The following is a 17,236-nucleotide window of genomic DNA, read 5'->3' on the forward strand; positions in this document are numbered from 1 at the left end:
GATCTATCATATTTTTAGTTAACATGTTCGACTTGTTTTTATTTATCTTCAGCCCGGCCACACTCCCATATTCTTCAAAGTGATTGAAAACTGCCTCCACTGACTCCAACGGATTTTGTAGCACTAAAGCCATATCATCTGCATACGCTAATATTTTATACTCTTCGCCTCTAACTTTCAGCCCCTTAACATTATTATCATGCCTAATTATTTCGCATAATAGCTCCAACGAAAAAATAAACAAAAAAGGGGATAAAGGACATCCCTGCCTTGTGCCCTTACTAAGGCATATTTCCTCTGTCAAATCTCCGTTGATTATTATCCTAGCGAATTGTTTGTCGTAAATTGCACGTATGCTGTTAACAAATTTGTCCCCAAAATTTGACTTCTCTAATAAATTCAACATAAAATGCCAATCTAAATTATCAAACGCTTTTTCCACATCAAGAAATAGGAGTGCCAAGTGTTTATCCCTTTTAAACTCAAAATATTCCAGAAAATTAAACAATAACCGGGCATTTGTGCGCATGTATCTTTTTGGTAGGAATCCTGTCTGGTCAGGGTGAATAAACTCACTCAAGACCAATTTGAGTCTATTAGCCAAAATCATAGAAAATAATTTGTAATCTATATTAAGCAAGGATATTGGACGATAATTCCCAATAACGTCCGTTTCCTTTCCTGGTTTTGGAATAAGCACAATATTACTATACCGCCAAGACTCCGGGATTTTAGCCTGGCACCAAACCTCATCCAATAGCCTTTTAAATGGGTCTAATAGATTTTCTTTAAAAGTTTTATAAAATTCTGGCGGTATGCCATCTGGTCCTGGAGCCTTGTTAATTTTTAACTTGTTCCAAACTTCTACAATTTCAGCCATCGTAATTGGACCAGTTAGTGTATCTCTCTGCTGACATGTTAACTTTGTCTGCACCTTATTTACAAGATATTCCTCTTGTTTGGCCTTATCTCTATCCTCTTTTATATATAAATTCTTATAAAATTCTTGGGCTATATCTTTCATATCGTCTAACACCGAAGTATTCCGCCCCGATTGATCCTTCAGTGTTTTAATCATTTTCTTTTCTCTCTCCTTTCTAACTCTGTAAGCAAGCCACTTACCAGATTTGTTTGCGTTCTCAAAAAATTGCGCTTTTGCATACGCTATCTTTCTCTCCATCTGTTCTATGAACATTAAATGTACCTTGTGTTGGAGAATCCTAATCTCAGATCTTAAATCCTTTAATGAAGGATTTGATTTTAGCAGATTTTCTTTAGTTTTAATTAAATCTGTCCATTTCGTCAGGTTGCTGCTTTCTTCGCGCCATCTTTTAGCACTATAGCTAATAACCAGCCCCCTGAAATAGGCTTTACTAGTATCCCAAATAATGGACTGAGATATGTCCTTCTGTGAATTTATGAGAAAAAAAGACTTCAGTTCTTCCTCTATATATCGAATAAATTTGTTATCCTTCAGCAAACTTAAGTTCATTCTCCATCCCGCTTTCCTCTTAGGGGTATTTAATGATAACAGAATAGGAGAGTGGTCAGCAATAGTGGAGGGAAGAATTTCCGCCTCTTGTACCACTTTCATTAGTCCTAAAGATATCCAAGTTGAATCAATCCTAGACCAAGAGGCGTGTCTATTAGAAAAGTACGTATAATCTCTTTTAGTGGGATTAAGGGTACGCCAAACATCCACTAATGCTAATTCGTCTACCAGTCTCAGAAAAGGTTCAGGAAGGATATTACTGCTATTCGTTTTACCTTTCTTTCTATCCTTTTTGGGAGACCTGTCTAACTCTGCGTTCTCAACTGCATTTAGATCACCAGTTATACATACATTTTCATAATCCGCATCCGTTTTCTTAGAATATAATTCATCATAAAATGACTTTTGGTTATTGTTGGGTGCATAAACGTTTACTAACAAAAACTTTTTAGAATCCTTTATTATTTCAATTCCCTGACTTCTAGCTTCTTTGCCCTCGAAAATTAACTCTGCATGAACTCCCTCTTTGACATATGTCACCAATCCTCTCTTTCTCTTGTCGTTTTCCGATGTAATAAAAGCCTTACCCAGTCTTTTATTATTTAATAAGGCTTCATCTTTTTTCCTCATATGCGTCTCTTGTATACATAAAATATCTGCGTTAAATTTTCTTAACTGAAGAAAGGTTCGCTGCCTCTTCTGCGGGGAATTCAGACCGTTAGCATTAACCGAAATGATTTTTAACCTGTTTGTCATATTAAATTTCTCGACTTACTAGACTTACTGTTGATTTCTTTTTTTCTTCTGTAGCCTAGTCTCCCTTTGTGATTCCTCTGTCTGCGGGACGTCTTCCCCTTCTTGTCCCTCTAAGTCCAGTAGCGTAAATACTTGTGCAGAATCGCTTTGTTCTCCCTGTCTCTCTATCCCATTTGGGCTTTTCCCCTTAGTTTTCTTTAACCATTTACTACCATGCCCTTGAATAAATTCTTCCAATTTAGAAATCGAATCTATCTTGAATCTGATATTTGCATAAGTAAAAGACAGACCCTCAGGGACTAACCACCTGTACATGATCCCTTTCTCCTGCAGGGCATAAGCCAGTTGCATATATTCCTTTCTCTTAATCCTAATTGACCATGGTATTTCTTTCATTGTCTTTATTTTTATCCCATTTATGATCAGCTGCTGGTCTCTGGCTTCTCTCCAGACCCTCTCTTTAATTAATTTACGAGTAAATTTTAAATGGACTTCTCTGCAGAGTCCATTTTTCCTCGCATAGTTAGTGCTGACTCTATGCACATAGTCAAATTCTTTCTCCAGTTCTGTCTTATCCATCGTCAACAGGTCCGCTAAGGCTTCACTCATCAATGTAACCAGATTTTCATTCTTTTCCTCAGGTATATTTAAAAACCTAAGTACATACTCCGCGTGGTTCATTTCCATTTTTGTAATCTTTATCTCGGATTTCCTCTGATTAATTTCTATTTCCTCCATTTTACTTTCCATGTAACTAAGCTTGCCCTCTATAGATTTGGTCATTTGGACCATCTCAGCAATATCTTTCTTCGTTTCTCCAAATTTATCATCTAGACATTCCATTTTGTGTACTACACCTTCCATCTGTTTAGTTAGTTCCTCCTTCAATTGGTTTAACGCCTCTACAAAATTTTGTTGGATATCTTTCAAGGCATCTTGTGAAATTGCCGCACCCACAGCCTTTGGCTGCCCTGGCGAAAATTTTGTTTTACCTGCCTGCGACATCACTAAATACTATGTTGTTAACTTATTTTAAACTAAACTAAACCTAGCTCGTTAGCATCCACACACTCTTAGCAGATTAAACAGGATTTGAACAAATAGGGTTAGAACAAATAGAACAATTTGCAAGACAGACTGCACTGCTCAGGTTAATAAACAGACATATTAAAAATATGTTATCAGAAATCACAGAATTATTAGCCTTCCATACAGTAGAAAGCAGGAAAAAAAAAAAAAACAGAACACTATTGATGCTATTAATGTCTTATGATGTACTGATAATGTGTGATGATGTCTCAGACTCAGGCCAGATGATGCCCGATCTGAATACACACCCAAGAGACCAGGTTTGGCCGTTTTCAGTTCTGGGTTAGTTGTAACGTCTAAAGTTTCTCTTTTCCGTTCTTCCATTCTTCCACTCTCACCACAATGTCACCACACTGACCTTTCTTGCTAAACCAAACTGTCCATAATCAGCTGTGCCAGACTCCGTTCCAGTCTTCTTAGACCGCCGCTCCTTTCTTCCGGTATTACGCCGCCCTTTCTGAGTCTAATCTATTTTCAGACGACTTCCTACGTCCTAAAACGTCAGCACGTCTATGCGTCTGCACGTCGGCGCGTCTGTTTCTGTCTGGATTAACCCTTTTGTCACTGGATTAACCCTCTAGTCACTGGATTAAGCCTCCTGTACTTGGACGCAAGTCCCGTCTCCAAAAGACAACCGCAACGACGGCCTCTTTCTTCCAGCCTGGGAATAGGGTTGCCAATCCCCCAGTTATTTTCACTTTAGTTTTCCCAATCACCAACAACCGACCTCCAGTCCGTGCTCCACGCCTTCTCAGCAAGCCAAGCCCCCCCGCGGGAGGGCAAAAGACGCCGAACAGAAGCGTCGCACACCAAAGGCACAAAAACAAAACAATAGGCTGTAAAGAACCTCGAAAGAGAGGTAAGCAGAATCGCAAAGACTTTTTCCTCCGCCGCCAATTCAACCTTTACCGCCAGCCACAGTCCACCTCGCTAGACCGGAGGCTGGGGCTGTATCGCCCGAAGACGGCTTCAACCACGGTGCAAAGAATAGAGGGATAAAACACTCAGGGAACACCGAAGGTCCCCCACTGTTCCCTCGCTCTTTCTGCACACTTTCCCTCCTCGACCGGAGGCAGTGTGGACCCAGAGGCCCCCCCAAAAAAGGTTGAAGCTGCGGTTCGTCCCGAGGAGCTTCTCAAGACGCTACCGCACCGCCCCGCCGGAACCGGAACTCCCCCATGACCATTTGTTAAGGGACAATGAAGAGAGACCCCAGGTCTCAGAACTAAGATAATGATAAATACTAAAAAAGACTTCTAAATACTGTAACTTCCAAGAATTACTAGCCTATCCCAAACAATGCTGAATTAGGAGAAGTTCAGGTTTTAAAGGATTGCATGTTTTCACACTTTTTAATATCTTGGGGCTCAGTGCGATGCTTGAACCAACCAGAAATACTCTTATTTTTATTAAATGTTCTTATATTTTGAATGTTCAAAGCATGATCTCTGTAAATACCCACCGTTCCTATTCAGTCTTTCAGTCTTACCATCCAAAGAGCAGTAACTTTCAACTATTACTCATTGCATTTGGTTGTAAATGGTCACATTTTAAGCATGGAAAGACTAGTCTGAAGTTGAGTCCAGACTTCTGGACAGGCTTCCATTAATGCTGCCAGTTTACCTAAATCTACACTGAGGACCAGCGCTGCTTGTGCGTATCCCAGGCATTCCTCATAGGCCTTCACCGTCATCAGCAGCCCCACCAGCTTGTTGTAGAGGCGGAGCTCAGCGTTTCTGTTCTGGGTCTTCACAGCAAGGGGCAGAGCCTTGTCCTGAGAGGAGGAGGAGGACAAAATCTGTTATTCTGACTGCTTTTGAAAATATATTTCCATAGCTCACCATGTACTTTGAATGCCTCTGTCGTGGAAACAGAAGCGGGTGTCTATTCTTGGAGAGGAGTGCCAAGTGGAGTGCCTCAAGGATCTATCCTGGGGCCTGGTTTGTTCAACATCTTTATAAACAATTTGGGTGAATGAATAGAGGGAATGCTTATTAAATTTGCAGATGGGACTAAATTGGGAGGGGTTGCAAGTACAGTAGAAGACAGGATACAGTATGATCTTGACAAGGCTGGAAAACTGGCCTAAAAATTTAATTTTAACAGGAATAAATGTAAAGTTCTGCATTTAGGTAGGAAAAATCCAAGGCATAATTATGGGATGGGAGAGACTTGTTTTGGCAGTAGTCTGTGTGAAAAGGATCTAGGGGTCTAAGTGGACCATATACTGAATATGAGTCAACACTGTGATGTGGTGGCTGAAAAGACAAATGCAATTTTGAGCTGTAGCAACAGAAGTACAGTGTCCAGATCACATGAAGTGATGGTATCACTTTACTCTGCTGTGGTTAGCCCTCACCTAGAATGCTATGTTCAGTTTTGGGCACCAAAAATTAAGAAGCTGTAACATGTTCAGAGGAGTGCAACCAAAATGGTGAGGGGTCTAGAGATCAAGTTCTGTGATGAGGAAAGGCTGAAGGAGCTGGGGATGTTTAGCCTGCAGAGGAGATGACTCAGAGGTGACATAACCATTTTCAAGTACTTGAAGAGCGATCGTATAGAGCAGTGGTTCCCAACCTTTATGGCCCCAGGGACCGGCTCCAGGGCCAGCCCGCCAACCGTGGCCCCAGAGACCCAATTCGGTCTCCCCTCCCACGGCGCCTCCTCCCTCCTGTTTTCCTCCCCCATTTTCCTCCTCCCTCCTCGCCCCCCTGCACAGCCTCACCACTCCCTCCCCCCCATTTTTCTCCTCTCTCCTTCCCCCCTTGTGAGCCTCGCCACCTCTTAAAGGTGCAACTTGACCCCTACTTTGTTCTACTGCTTCAGACCAACAGGGCTGCCCACCTGGATTTATCCTCCTCCCCCCGTTTTCCTCCTTGCCCCCCCCCCCTGTGCAGCCTCGCCACCTCCCCCCCCCCCGCTCCGTTTTCACCATTTTAAGGCTGGGGAAGGGGTGGTGAAGTCCTCCCAGGCTGCCCCCTCAGCAAACAGCTGCAGGGGAAAAACCACCGCAGCCAGTGGCAGCCGAGGGCACGTGGCACCCCGGCAGATGCCCCCCCCCCGCAGTGCTTCAAACCCCCTCAGGCCTGCTGTGCTCACCCCCTCCTTTGCTTCCCTTTCTGTCCCATTCCATCACCTCTCCCCCTGTCTGCAATCATAATGCACTGCCAGCGGCAGGGCTGGGGGGGGGGGGAGAGGGAGGTGACGGAACAGGAAGGGAGGAGGTGGGGAGGCTGCACAGGGGGGGCAAAGGAGGGAGGAGGAAAGGGGGAAGGAGGAGGCATTGCAGGGGGGGCGGCAAGGCTGTACGGCCCGGGGGCTGGGGACCCGATATAGAGGATGGTGTGGAGTTATCCCAGAAGGTTGGACCAGAACCAACGGGGTGAAATTAAATTAGAAGTTTTTTGGCTAAATATTAGGAAGAATTTCCTCAGTGCAGTTCCTCAGTGGAACCAGCTTCCTTGGGAGGTGGTGGGCTCTCCTTTGAAGGTTTTCAACAGAGGCTAGATGGCCATCTGACAGCAATGCTGATTCTGCGACAGGCAGATCATGAGAGGGAGGACAGGAAGGATTGCATCAGTGCTCAGTTCTAGTGGCCCTTTCTTAGATGTCCAGGGAAATGCTGATTGCCACTTTGGGGTCAGTCTATCATTTTTCTCCAGGCCAGTTTGGCAAGGGATCCTGGAGGTTTTTGCCATCTTCTGGGCATGGAGCAAGGGACACTGGCAGTGCTCCCTCTAATCTGAGTTTGTGTTTTAGCCTCTGGTTCACACATTCCTAGCCCCAGAGCAAACTGATTTATGCAGTCTCTCACAACTTTAATGCTGGTAGCTCATGAAGTAGAATTTTTGCTCACAAAACTCCACAGCTTAGAGGGAGCATTGGTCACTGATGTATGTGTATGGGAGAGGTATTCATGAGGTTCCTGCATTGTGCAGGGGGTTGGACTAGATGACCCTGCAGGTCCCTTCCAACTCTATGATTCTATGATTCGCTTTTCCTTTGGGTGTGCCCCACTGATGGATCGCTCAGTCGCCATCTTTTAGGCAAAGACAGTCCTCTTTACCAGAGAATTTGGTGGCTGACTATGTGTTTGCTACATTCAGCCAATGAGACCAAATGGCAGCATAGGCAGTCTTCTGAATAAATGGACACGACAAGGTTTTGTTCGCTGCAGTTTCATCAAAGTCCCTGCAGCTGGATGATGAAGAATTAGAAAAAGCAACAAAGAACACCAACCCTGTAGAAGGACACTGCTCTTCCCTTTTCCCAGTCGCCATTAAAAAATATGTCTCCAGATGCTTCAAATAAATCCATTTCTAAGTGAGCATCCTGAGTGCAGGCAGCAGCATTTTGGGCAACCTAGAGAGATACATTTGCAATTAAAATGAAGAAGTAACCATCTCAAACAGAAACATCATGTAATTCAGCTGAGTCTGAAGCAATAGAATAAAGTTTTAGTTATATTTATTTATTTTGTACATTTATAGTCCACCCTTTTCCATAAGGACAAAATCTGTTATTCTGACTGCTTTTGAAAATGTATTTCCATACCTCACCATGTACTTTGAATGCCTCTGTCCTGGAAGAAGTTAGTGTCCAATGGCACCTCTAGGACCAACCAAGTTTTTACGGATATAGCTTTGTTGGTCTCGAGGTGCCACAGGACTCTACCTTTATTCCATGATGCAATTTCGTGACTGTTTTAATTCACTTTTCCCTGGTGTCTTGCTAGTAACTGCATCCTTTAGTGCCCCAGTGTCATATACTTGAAATACAAATATATATTATCGCTTCTCTTTCTTTGGGATAACAGCAAATGCTCTGCTGGTTCTTTATTCAGTGAAGATGAAGATATTGAAGATGAAGAAGATATTGGATTTATATCCCGCCCTCCACTCCGAAGAGTCTCAGAGCGGCTCACAATCTCCTTTACCTCCCTCCACCACAACAGACACCCTGTGAGGTAGATGAAGATATTGGAGTTATATCCCGCCCTCCACTCCCAAGAGTCTCAGAGCGGCTCACAATCTCCTTTACCTTCCTCCTCCACAACAGACACCCTGTGAGGTAGATGAAGATATTGGAGTTATATCCCGCCCTCCACTCCCAAGAGTCTCAGAGCAGCTCACAATCTCCTTTACCTTCCTCCCCCACAACAGACACCCTGTGAGGTAGATGAAGATATTGGAGTTATATCCCGCCCTCCACTCCCAAGAGTCTCAGAGCGGCTCACAATCTCCTTTACCTCCCTCCACCACAACAGACACCCTGTGAGGTAGATGAAGATATTGGATTTATATCCCACCCTCCACTCCGAAGAGTCTCAGAGGGGCTCACAATCTCCTTTCCCTTTCTCCCCCCCAACAGACACCCTGTGAGGTAGATGAAGATATTGGATTTATATCCCGCCCTCCACTCCGAAGAGTCTCAGAGCAGCTTACAATCTCCTTTCCCTTCCTCCCCCACAACAGACACCCTGTGAGGTAGATGAAGATATTGGATTTATATCCCGCCCTCCACTCCCAAGAGTCTCAGAGCGGCTCACAATCTCCTTTCCCTTCCTCCCCCACAACAGACACCCTGTGAGGTAGATGAAGATATTGGATTTATATCCCGCCCTCCACTCCCAAGAGTCTCAGAGCGGCTCACAATCTCCTTTCCCTTCCTCCACCACAACAGACACCCTGTGAGGTAGATGAAGATATTGGATTTATATCCCGCCCTCCACTCCCAAGAGTCTCAGAGCAGCTCACAATCTCCTTTCCCTTCCTCCACCACAACAGACACCCTGTGAGGTAGATGAAGATATTGGATTTATATCCCACCCTCCACTCCCAAGAGTCTCAGAGGGGCTCACAATCTCCTTTCCCTTCCTCCCCCCCAACAGACACCCTGTGAGGTAGATGAAGATATTGGATTTATATCCCACCCTCCACTCCCAAGAGTCTCAGAGCGGCTCACAATCTCCTTTCCCTTCCTCCCCCCCAACAGACACCCTGTGAGGTAGATGAAGATATTGGATTTATATCCCACCCTCCACTCCCAAGAGTCTCAGAGCGGCTCACAATCTCCTTTACCTTCCTCCCCCACAACAGACACCCTGTGAGGTGGGGGGGGCTGGAGTGGGCTCTCACAGCAGCTGCCCTTTCAAGGACAACCTCTGCCAGAGCTATGGCTGACCCAAGGCCATGCCAGCAGGTGCAAGTGGAGGAGTGGGGAATCAAACCCGGTTCTCCCAGATAAGAGTCCGCACACTTAACCACTACACCAAACTGGCTCTTCATTCAGTGGTCTTCCTTGAGGAATTAATAGTTCCTTCATCTACCACTGTTGTGTGGCTCTAATTCAGGCAGTGAATTAGTCTCTGCTCGGCAATAATGCTGTGTGAGTTCATTGTCAACTGGAGCAACTCCACAGTGCTTGAGTAAGTGACCCAATAAGTGCTACAGAATGTCCCATTTATCAGTCCGTTTCCCTGCATGTGAGGCACTCTGGTGTTCTCCCCTCAAAGAGATCTCAAGTATGCTAATCACAGCTTCCATCTGGATTGCCTCAGGAAGTTGTGGTAAAATCTCCCGGCCAAAAAAAAAAGTATCATGTTACACAAGTCTTTTAATTTGCTGCACAGATTTTCCATTCTTTTCCTATTTGGCACTTTCCCAGAAAAGCATAAATGAAACTCCTACGCACGGTTTTCTAAGATAGTTAAAAAAAACATATTAATACAGATATTTAGATGAGATGCTACATTTTGTCAAACCCAGAGGCAAGGAAAAGACAAGTATAGCTCAAGATCTTTATTCCAGCATCATGAGCACATACAGGATTTGTTGGAACTGGCTATCCCGTCAGTTCCTTGCTCTTATAAACCTTTGCCTTGACCATTATAATTCAAGCCAAGCTAAAGCGGGGGATTTTGTGCAGGTTCACTACTATTCTGTTATCACCACAGGTGTCTGTTATCAGCCCCTCGGTTACATCTCTCCAGCTCTCTTGACCTTGGTTGCATAGTAACTAGCCAGTTCCCAGACATGCCACCCTCCCTTCAGATAAGCAGCAGAAATGCTTCAAAGCCAGCATAGCAAAGCACAAGAGTTAGCATTGTACAACTGTTTAGATACATATGGCAAGAGGAACAAAAATGGAGTGACTCTTGACACATTTGGCCTTAGAACCCCGAGAGCTCCCTTAATTTTCAACAACAGTCATCATACTTATTTAAAATCTGCCTCATCTGCCCTCTATTAAAGCTGCTCAGTCAGTAACAGGCACTGTACAAGACTGCCCCACATGACTAGAAGAAGATGATGATATTGGATTTATATCCCGCCCTCCACTCCGAAGAGTCTCAGAGCGGCTCACAATCTCCTTTATCTCCCTCCCCCACAACAGACACCCTGTGAGGTGGGTGGGACTGGAGAGGACTCTCACAGCAGCTGCCCTTTCAAGGACAACCTCTGCCAGAGCTATGGCTGACCCAAGGCCATGCTAGCAGGTGCAAGTGGAGGAGTGGGGAATCAAACCCGGTTCTCCCAGATAAGAGTCCGAACGCTTAACCGCTACACCAAACTGGCTCTCCAGGTGGGCTGAGGCATGACAAGGTGGGCTGAGGTCCTCTCACCTGCCAACAATGGCAGCAACCTCCTTGACAAGGCCTTTTTTGCCCCAGATTCCCTTCCAAAAAACTCTAGTTCTGTTCATGAGCAGTGCTCAGGCCTTCTCTGCTCTCTCATGTCCAACATTTTTAATCTAGCCTCCCAAATGCATAGTTTCCAGCCACCTCTTGGCATGGCCCTGCACCACCCACTTGGACTGCCATCGCTCTTAAGCATTTTTCAGGCTGTTGAGGTACCAGCAGCCCTTTCATGATTGCACTGAGCCTGTGGCAAAGCTTAGAAGTGCTGCACAAACAGTTAAAGGACTGTGAAGGGATAATTCTTCACAGAAGCCAGAGAGGCTTGAGTGACAGGCTGCTCCAAGCAATCTGATTGGTCGGCATTAGCTGAGCAGAAATGTCTTCAGAGAGCTGGATGCTGAGGAGAGAGTCAGTCAGATTCCTGCCTTCACTGAGTTGAGTCTGATTTCAGCCCTGCCTGAGAGCAGTTTAACACAGACAGAAGATCTGGAGAAAGTTGGCAAGGAAGTGTGGGAAGTAGGTGAAGCTTCCTGTTTGGGCCAAGGAAAGGGCACAGATCTTCTACTGAGAGGAGAATTTCCCTACCCAGTCTGAGCAGGGAGAGTTGGCTCAGAAGACTGCAGAGATCCCTGGTCTGGTGGGGTTAGGAACCTGCCTTTGGAGACCTTGAGAGTCAGTAAAAACTCGACAAGTCCTGGCGTGTGTCAAGAGAAGGAGTTTGGGTGCTAGGAAGAGTGCACCAGCTTTCTGGAAGCCAAAAGAGTCAAAGAAAGTGTACTGGAGTGTGTGGGAAAAACACTGGAACAAAAGCCATTCAACAAAGATTTAAAGCAACTGTGAATAGTGTTAAAACTCTCATTAGTCTAAAACATAAAAACTAAAGTCTGTGCATGTACTGGCTTTACCTCACAGTTATCTATATTGAGTTACCTCCGAAATTTCACCTGACCTTTTCCCTCTATGTTAAATAAAATATTTTGTTAATTCAGAATATAAAAACTTCTTGAGTGTCATTTAAATCATATAAATTAAAGGGGGCTCTCATTCCTTCCCTTAGGTTCCTGGGCTGAGCAAACCGTCAAAATATCCTACAGGGTGGGACAGCCAGAATTCTTCAGGAAAGAAGAAAATAGATAACCAGAGTGGCTTGGTTACAGAAGGAAAAAAACCAGAGGGAAGATTTTGCTTCGGAGGGAGGGAAGTGGACAGGGCCATCATAGAGCCCTTATAGTCAAGATTCTGGGCATAACTGGTTTCGCTCTTTCCTTTAGCCAGAACAATCAGACGTGGAATCACTGAGACACACAATATGCTTTTCAGCTCTGTGACCCTCAGTTAATCCAATCATTTCCAATCCTTTACAGCATTTACACTATCATAATTTAATTCCAAGCATATAAATAATCTTACCTGAATGTAAAGGTCCACTAGCTCATTCTGCCGCAACATATAATATATTTTTCCTGCCTGAAGCCAGGCGTATGCTTCCTTCACTTTTGCCTGAAGATCAATGAACAGTCCAAGACTTCGTTTAGTGTATTCCAGAGCAGATCGGTATGCCCTAAAGAAATCAATCTGCGTCAGAGTCACAGGCTGGCCCTGGAAGAGATAGAAGACCCAGTTTTCCCAGCCTCCCCAAAGCCCATTTGGCTACTGTTTGCCCCTGAAACACACCATCTCTAACTTTGTAACCTGAGGGCACAACTAGACGTTATGGTGTCCTGCAGTACTTAGAGTAGACTCTAGGAAAACTGGGTTCAAATCCCCCTCTGTTGTGTACATTCACTGGGTAACCTTGGGTCAGTCACACAATCAGTCTAGCCTACATCACAGGGTTGTTTTGAGAATAAAACGGAGAGAAAGAAAACACTGAGAGCCACTTTGGAGGAAAAGGCAGGGCATAAATGAAATAAATAAATACAACATATTCTGCTTCAGCTATGTAATACTTCATATGTGAACAGTGTGCTTTGAAGTTATTTAGCAACTATCCTGGGCAAAATATAGCTGTTCTTTTCATTCCCAGGTTTCTGGAGAAGGGTCCCAGCATGAAGTCTGCCGCTGTTCCATCAGGCAAGGCAAGCAAAGGTCACACTCAGAGACAGAAGGGATCACTGAAGTGAGCAAAGCAACATACTACAATGGAAATCACAATGCTTGGATGACAGAGTGTGAGAATTCATCACACAGAACGGAAGATCTGTCCTCTCTTACTGTGAAGTTTCCTTCTTGTAGGTCCAGAGAAGTGGGGCATTTTCTAAACAGAGAGGACTTGAGGGATGTGACTTCTCTCACAAGCACAGACAGGCACAACATGCTCTTCCTACCACAATCACGCAAACCGCAGTAGCTCCTCTGGCACATCTCACTTTCTCCCTCTTCCCCTGAGCTCCTGCCGCCTTTGGGAAGGTCACACCTGCTCAGCTGTTGAAAAAGGCTCACCCAGGGAGAGCAGCAGCTGCCCCCCCCCCCAGTGCACACTCAGCATTTCTACCTACCTGACGGGTGAGGCAGTTTGCAAGCAGGTAACTCCCCATGTAATTTGGCAGTTTTGAAAATGGCATAATTTTAGAACTTCCCTCTGCCAAGTAACAGAGGGTTATTTGTTGGGGGGGGGGGGAGGGAGATCTGGTATTCCAGCTCCCTTCTCTGGTGAGCAGGGGGGGGTCCCTTTGCACTCCAGGACTGTAATGGGGACACAGGCCCCTATTGAGTGCTGCAGGGAGACACACAGTTTTAATCCCCCTTCAACTGGGACTGCAGAAGAAAATTAGCTCAGCTGTGCAGAAAGCGCCAGAGACGGAAAGGGCACTTGCTCAACCCTGCTTGAGCAGCTCACCGAGGAAGGCACCTTCAGTTGGTTCTCAGGGCAGACACCACGTGCCATCAATATCTGCAAAATCCAGGAACCCCAAATCCAACATGATGTGCAGGCTGGGCCTCTGGTCCCATGTCTACAGGGCTCCTCACACCCTCACTCTCGCTCCCCACAACACCCCCCCTGCACTTGAGATATAAACAGCAGTGAAATTTAGCAGCCCTCAGTCTGAAGCAAATCACTTCTGAGAACAGCTGGTTCTCACCTTTCAGTGCCTAGAGACAGATACAGCTGGCTGATGGCTTCCAGCACCTGCCCCTCCACGACTTTGTCAGGCCTTTTCCTAAGTAAGGAAAGCTGGTACTCTTTGTACAGAAGACACTGCATTTCGTCTGGAAAAACTGTACTGTAGAATTGGCACAGATGCTGAACAGCCTGGAATTGCCCTACAGAAAAGAAGGAACAGGGGCTGAAGGGCCACTGAGAAACCCTGTGGGGAGAAACAACAGAGCTTGGCAGGATTATCCCTGCTGGACGGCTCTGGACAACTGGGCACAGGGAAGAAGCCAACAGCTGGTGCTGGCTATGGGAGTCAGGGTTCAGATCTTAAGATGCTACCGGTTTTGCCTTTGAAGGTCCTCAATTTGATTATTTGGTCCATGTCAGTTTTAAAAAAACCCTTAAATACAAGACAGTTATTTTAAAATGGTTTGATTTATACACAGACCATCCCCTCATTCTCCTGAGAAATGGAAGCGTTTGTTTTAAATAATGTTAAAGTTTAATGTATACATAACCTCAGACTAGCCAGCAAGTGAATTTTCTAACTGGCCTCACCGCAGTGAGCAATGTGGGTCTTCTGCCCCGCAAAAGGACTGGACCATACCCAGGAGGGGGGGAGGGGGTGCGGGAGGGAAGGAACAGCTCCTTCTGGCCGCCTTCTCTCCATCCCAGCCTTTGGCATCAGCACTATCAGCCAGGATGGCAGCAGCTTGAAAGCAGACAGAGGTCAGAGATCTGCGTGGCTTGTCCTCCTCAATAATTTCTGTAATGACATATCCCACTCCTTACAACTCAAGCGTGCAGGCCGCAAAAGCCTCCTGTTCACCATGACTACTCCATGGAGCCCTGGCCCAAAGAGACAAAACAGAGCCTCGTCCTGCTGAAGTTCTGGTGGATCAGAACACACTTCTTCAGGAGCAGTGAGTGGCTCCTCGCTAGGAAGTCATTTCATGCAGGGGTAAGAAGCCATGTCGAAAGAAGTGGGCTCTCCTCCATGACGGTTGATGCTGTCTAGTTTTGCTGCAACCAGCAAACACGGACACCCCCCTGCTTGGAAATGCAGGCCTGCCCCAAAATGCCACTGAAATCAGCCCAGAGTCTGCCGCCTCCCACCAAGATGCCTGCTGCAGTGTCTCCCCAGGATGGTTTGGCCTCGGGGCAAGAGGGAGGGAGGGAGGCTGTTCTGCCCTCTACAGAAGCGGCTTCAGTTTAAGACAAAGTTCTCTTAGGGCCTTGGAGCACCCCCCCACACACACACCCCACACCTTTGGGGACCAGAGACCAGGTGGAAAGTTGCCTGGTGGAGCCTCCCCTGTGGAAGCTCCCAGCTGCTAGCCTGCAGGTCTTTAGGAGGACCTGCCTCTGGATGCCACTTTTAGCCTCTCCTTCTCCCGACAGCAAAACCTGGTCCCCCATAGCTGAAGCAAACACGAACATATTGTATTTGCTTGGATGACTCTGGATGTAGGACGACACCCCTAAAAAAGAGAAACCGATACCTGAAAGCAGGTGATTCCCCAAAAGAGGTCAGCTGGTCTGTAAGCCAGAGGTGCCCGCCTGCCTCCCCCTTCCCTTCCCTCCCTTCCGCCCTGCCTGCTGCCTCCTCCCCTCACGGGGCTGCCCATCCTTTTTGTAACATCATAAAAGGGTCTTAAAAACACAGCCCTTCAAGTCCTCAGCAGCAACCCTGAGAGGAATGGCAGCACTTCCCATGGTCTCCCCGCCCCCCGCCCTTTCTGGTTGGTCTTAAGGTGCTGCTGGACTCCTACTTTGTTCTACTGCTTCAGACCAACACAGCCGCCCACCTGGACCAGTCCTGTCACAGGAGAGACACTGTCCCCTTCTCAATACAACTGAAGGTGCACAAAAGTCACTTCTCTGCCTCCGAACCACTCAGTTTCTGGACCCCTCCTGTTACCCTAATCTCATGGTTGGTCTACTTGCTTACTCTTGCTGAAATCCCTGAAATCTGATCCTGGCTCTAACTGTCAGGGTTTGCCCAGATACTATCATAAGACTCCTCGAGTGTAGGCAGAAGAAGTTTTATTGATAGATCAGGTAGGCAATTATTCTCAGTATGCAATCACAAGACTCACTTTTGCCAGAATGACGCAGATTAGCAGTCCCTTGGTAAATATACCTTACAAAGTAACAGCTTTTCCCCGCACCCACCAAAGTAATCTGAATTAATTAATACAAAGTCCTTTCTCAGGCCTCAGGATTACTTCCCGCCAAGGTCACATTCCACATACTCTTCCCTTTCTAGCTGGTCCATATCAGCGTTACCCAGAGAAACCAGATTAGCTGTCTCCCCACCCTCCTCTTCCATCTGCAGGCCTGGAACACCCCACTACACACAGAACACTCCATGTCTACAGAAATCAATGGGTGTTAGTATTTGTGAATACAATCACAGCACAGGGTTAGTACATTAGACAGATATAAATGCATCAACATAATAATAGTTAATGAGCAAGGATAATAATACCAGCAAATCAAATAGCAGGGCCATCCCCAGATATACCTGTCAGGGATTTGTTCCTGACAAACTCACTGAATCCTTCCTTCTTCCATCTTGATTTCTACACAGACAAAAGGAGAGGTACATCTTTGATCCCTGTCTTGATCTTTATTTTCCAAACCATTCTGCACCACACAAAGAACTAACACTTTGCTGCTCTCTGCTATTTCAGCCTCACATCTGGAAGAGGGGACACCTTCCCCCCAGTAGACTGCAGCTCTCCCCTTTTCTAGTCCGCATTCCCCCCTCCCCACACTGACACCTTTCTCTTAAAAATACCTGCTGCTCCAAAGTGGAATAGCTCTGGTTAACATTAGTGGCTGTTGCTGAAGTATGGTTAGTTAGGATAAGGGATGTGCAATTTATCTGTGCTTTGATTTGGTATTTGCTTAGGCTAAGCCCCCCCCCCCAACACACACACACACACACAATGGTACCAAATCCCTCAATAAACTCCATGTTCCTTTTAAAGCCTTTCAGCCTGTTTTCTGTTATCCTTCTCCTGAAATTTGCTAATCAAAGCCACTTCTTTAGGTAAAAGATCCTAGTTTCCCACTACACAAACGTGTCAGTCTGAAAGCTAATTCCCCATGTCAGGCTGAACACACATGCACGTGCTTGTAAACGAGTGATCATGTG

At 45.8% G+C, this 17,236-nt stretch overlaps 1 protein-coding gene across 1 annotated transcript in view; it reads right to left on the reverse strand.

Annotated features, from left to right (window-relative positions):
* The window catches only part of SH3TC1 (SH3 domain and tetratricopeptide repeats 1), a 57,407-nt gene that overhangs the window by 9,611 nt on the left and 30,560 nt on the right, over window positions 1–17,236 (reverse strand). The window contains exons 11-14 of the mRNA XM_060247266.1: window positions 14,060–14,240; window positions 12,387–12,537; window positions 7,577–7,699; window positions 4,961–5,111 (exon numbers count right to left, since the gene is read on the reverse strand). Of these exons, the coding sequence (XP_060103249.1) occupies window positions 4,961–5,111; window positions 7,577–7,699; window positions 12,387–12,537; window positions 14,060–14,240 (606 nt within the window). The remainder of the gene's footprint in view (window positions 1–4,960; window positions 5,112–7,576; window positions 7,700–12,386; window positions 12,538–14,059; window positions 14,241–17,236) is intronic.

The sequence above is a fragment of the Heteronotia binoei genome, chromosome 9 (genome assembly GCF_032191835.1).
Source record: "Heteronotia binoei isolate CCM8104 ecotype False Entrance Well chromosome 9, APGP_CSIRO_Hbin_v1, whole genome shotgun sequence".
NCBI classification, from domain to species: domain Eukaryota; kingdom Metazoa; phylum Chordata; class Lepidosauria; order Squamata; family Gekkonidae; genus Heteronotia; species Heteronotia binoei.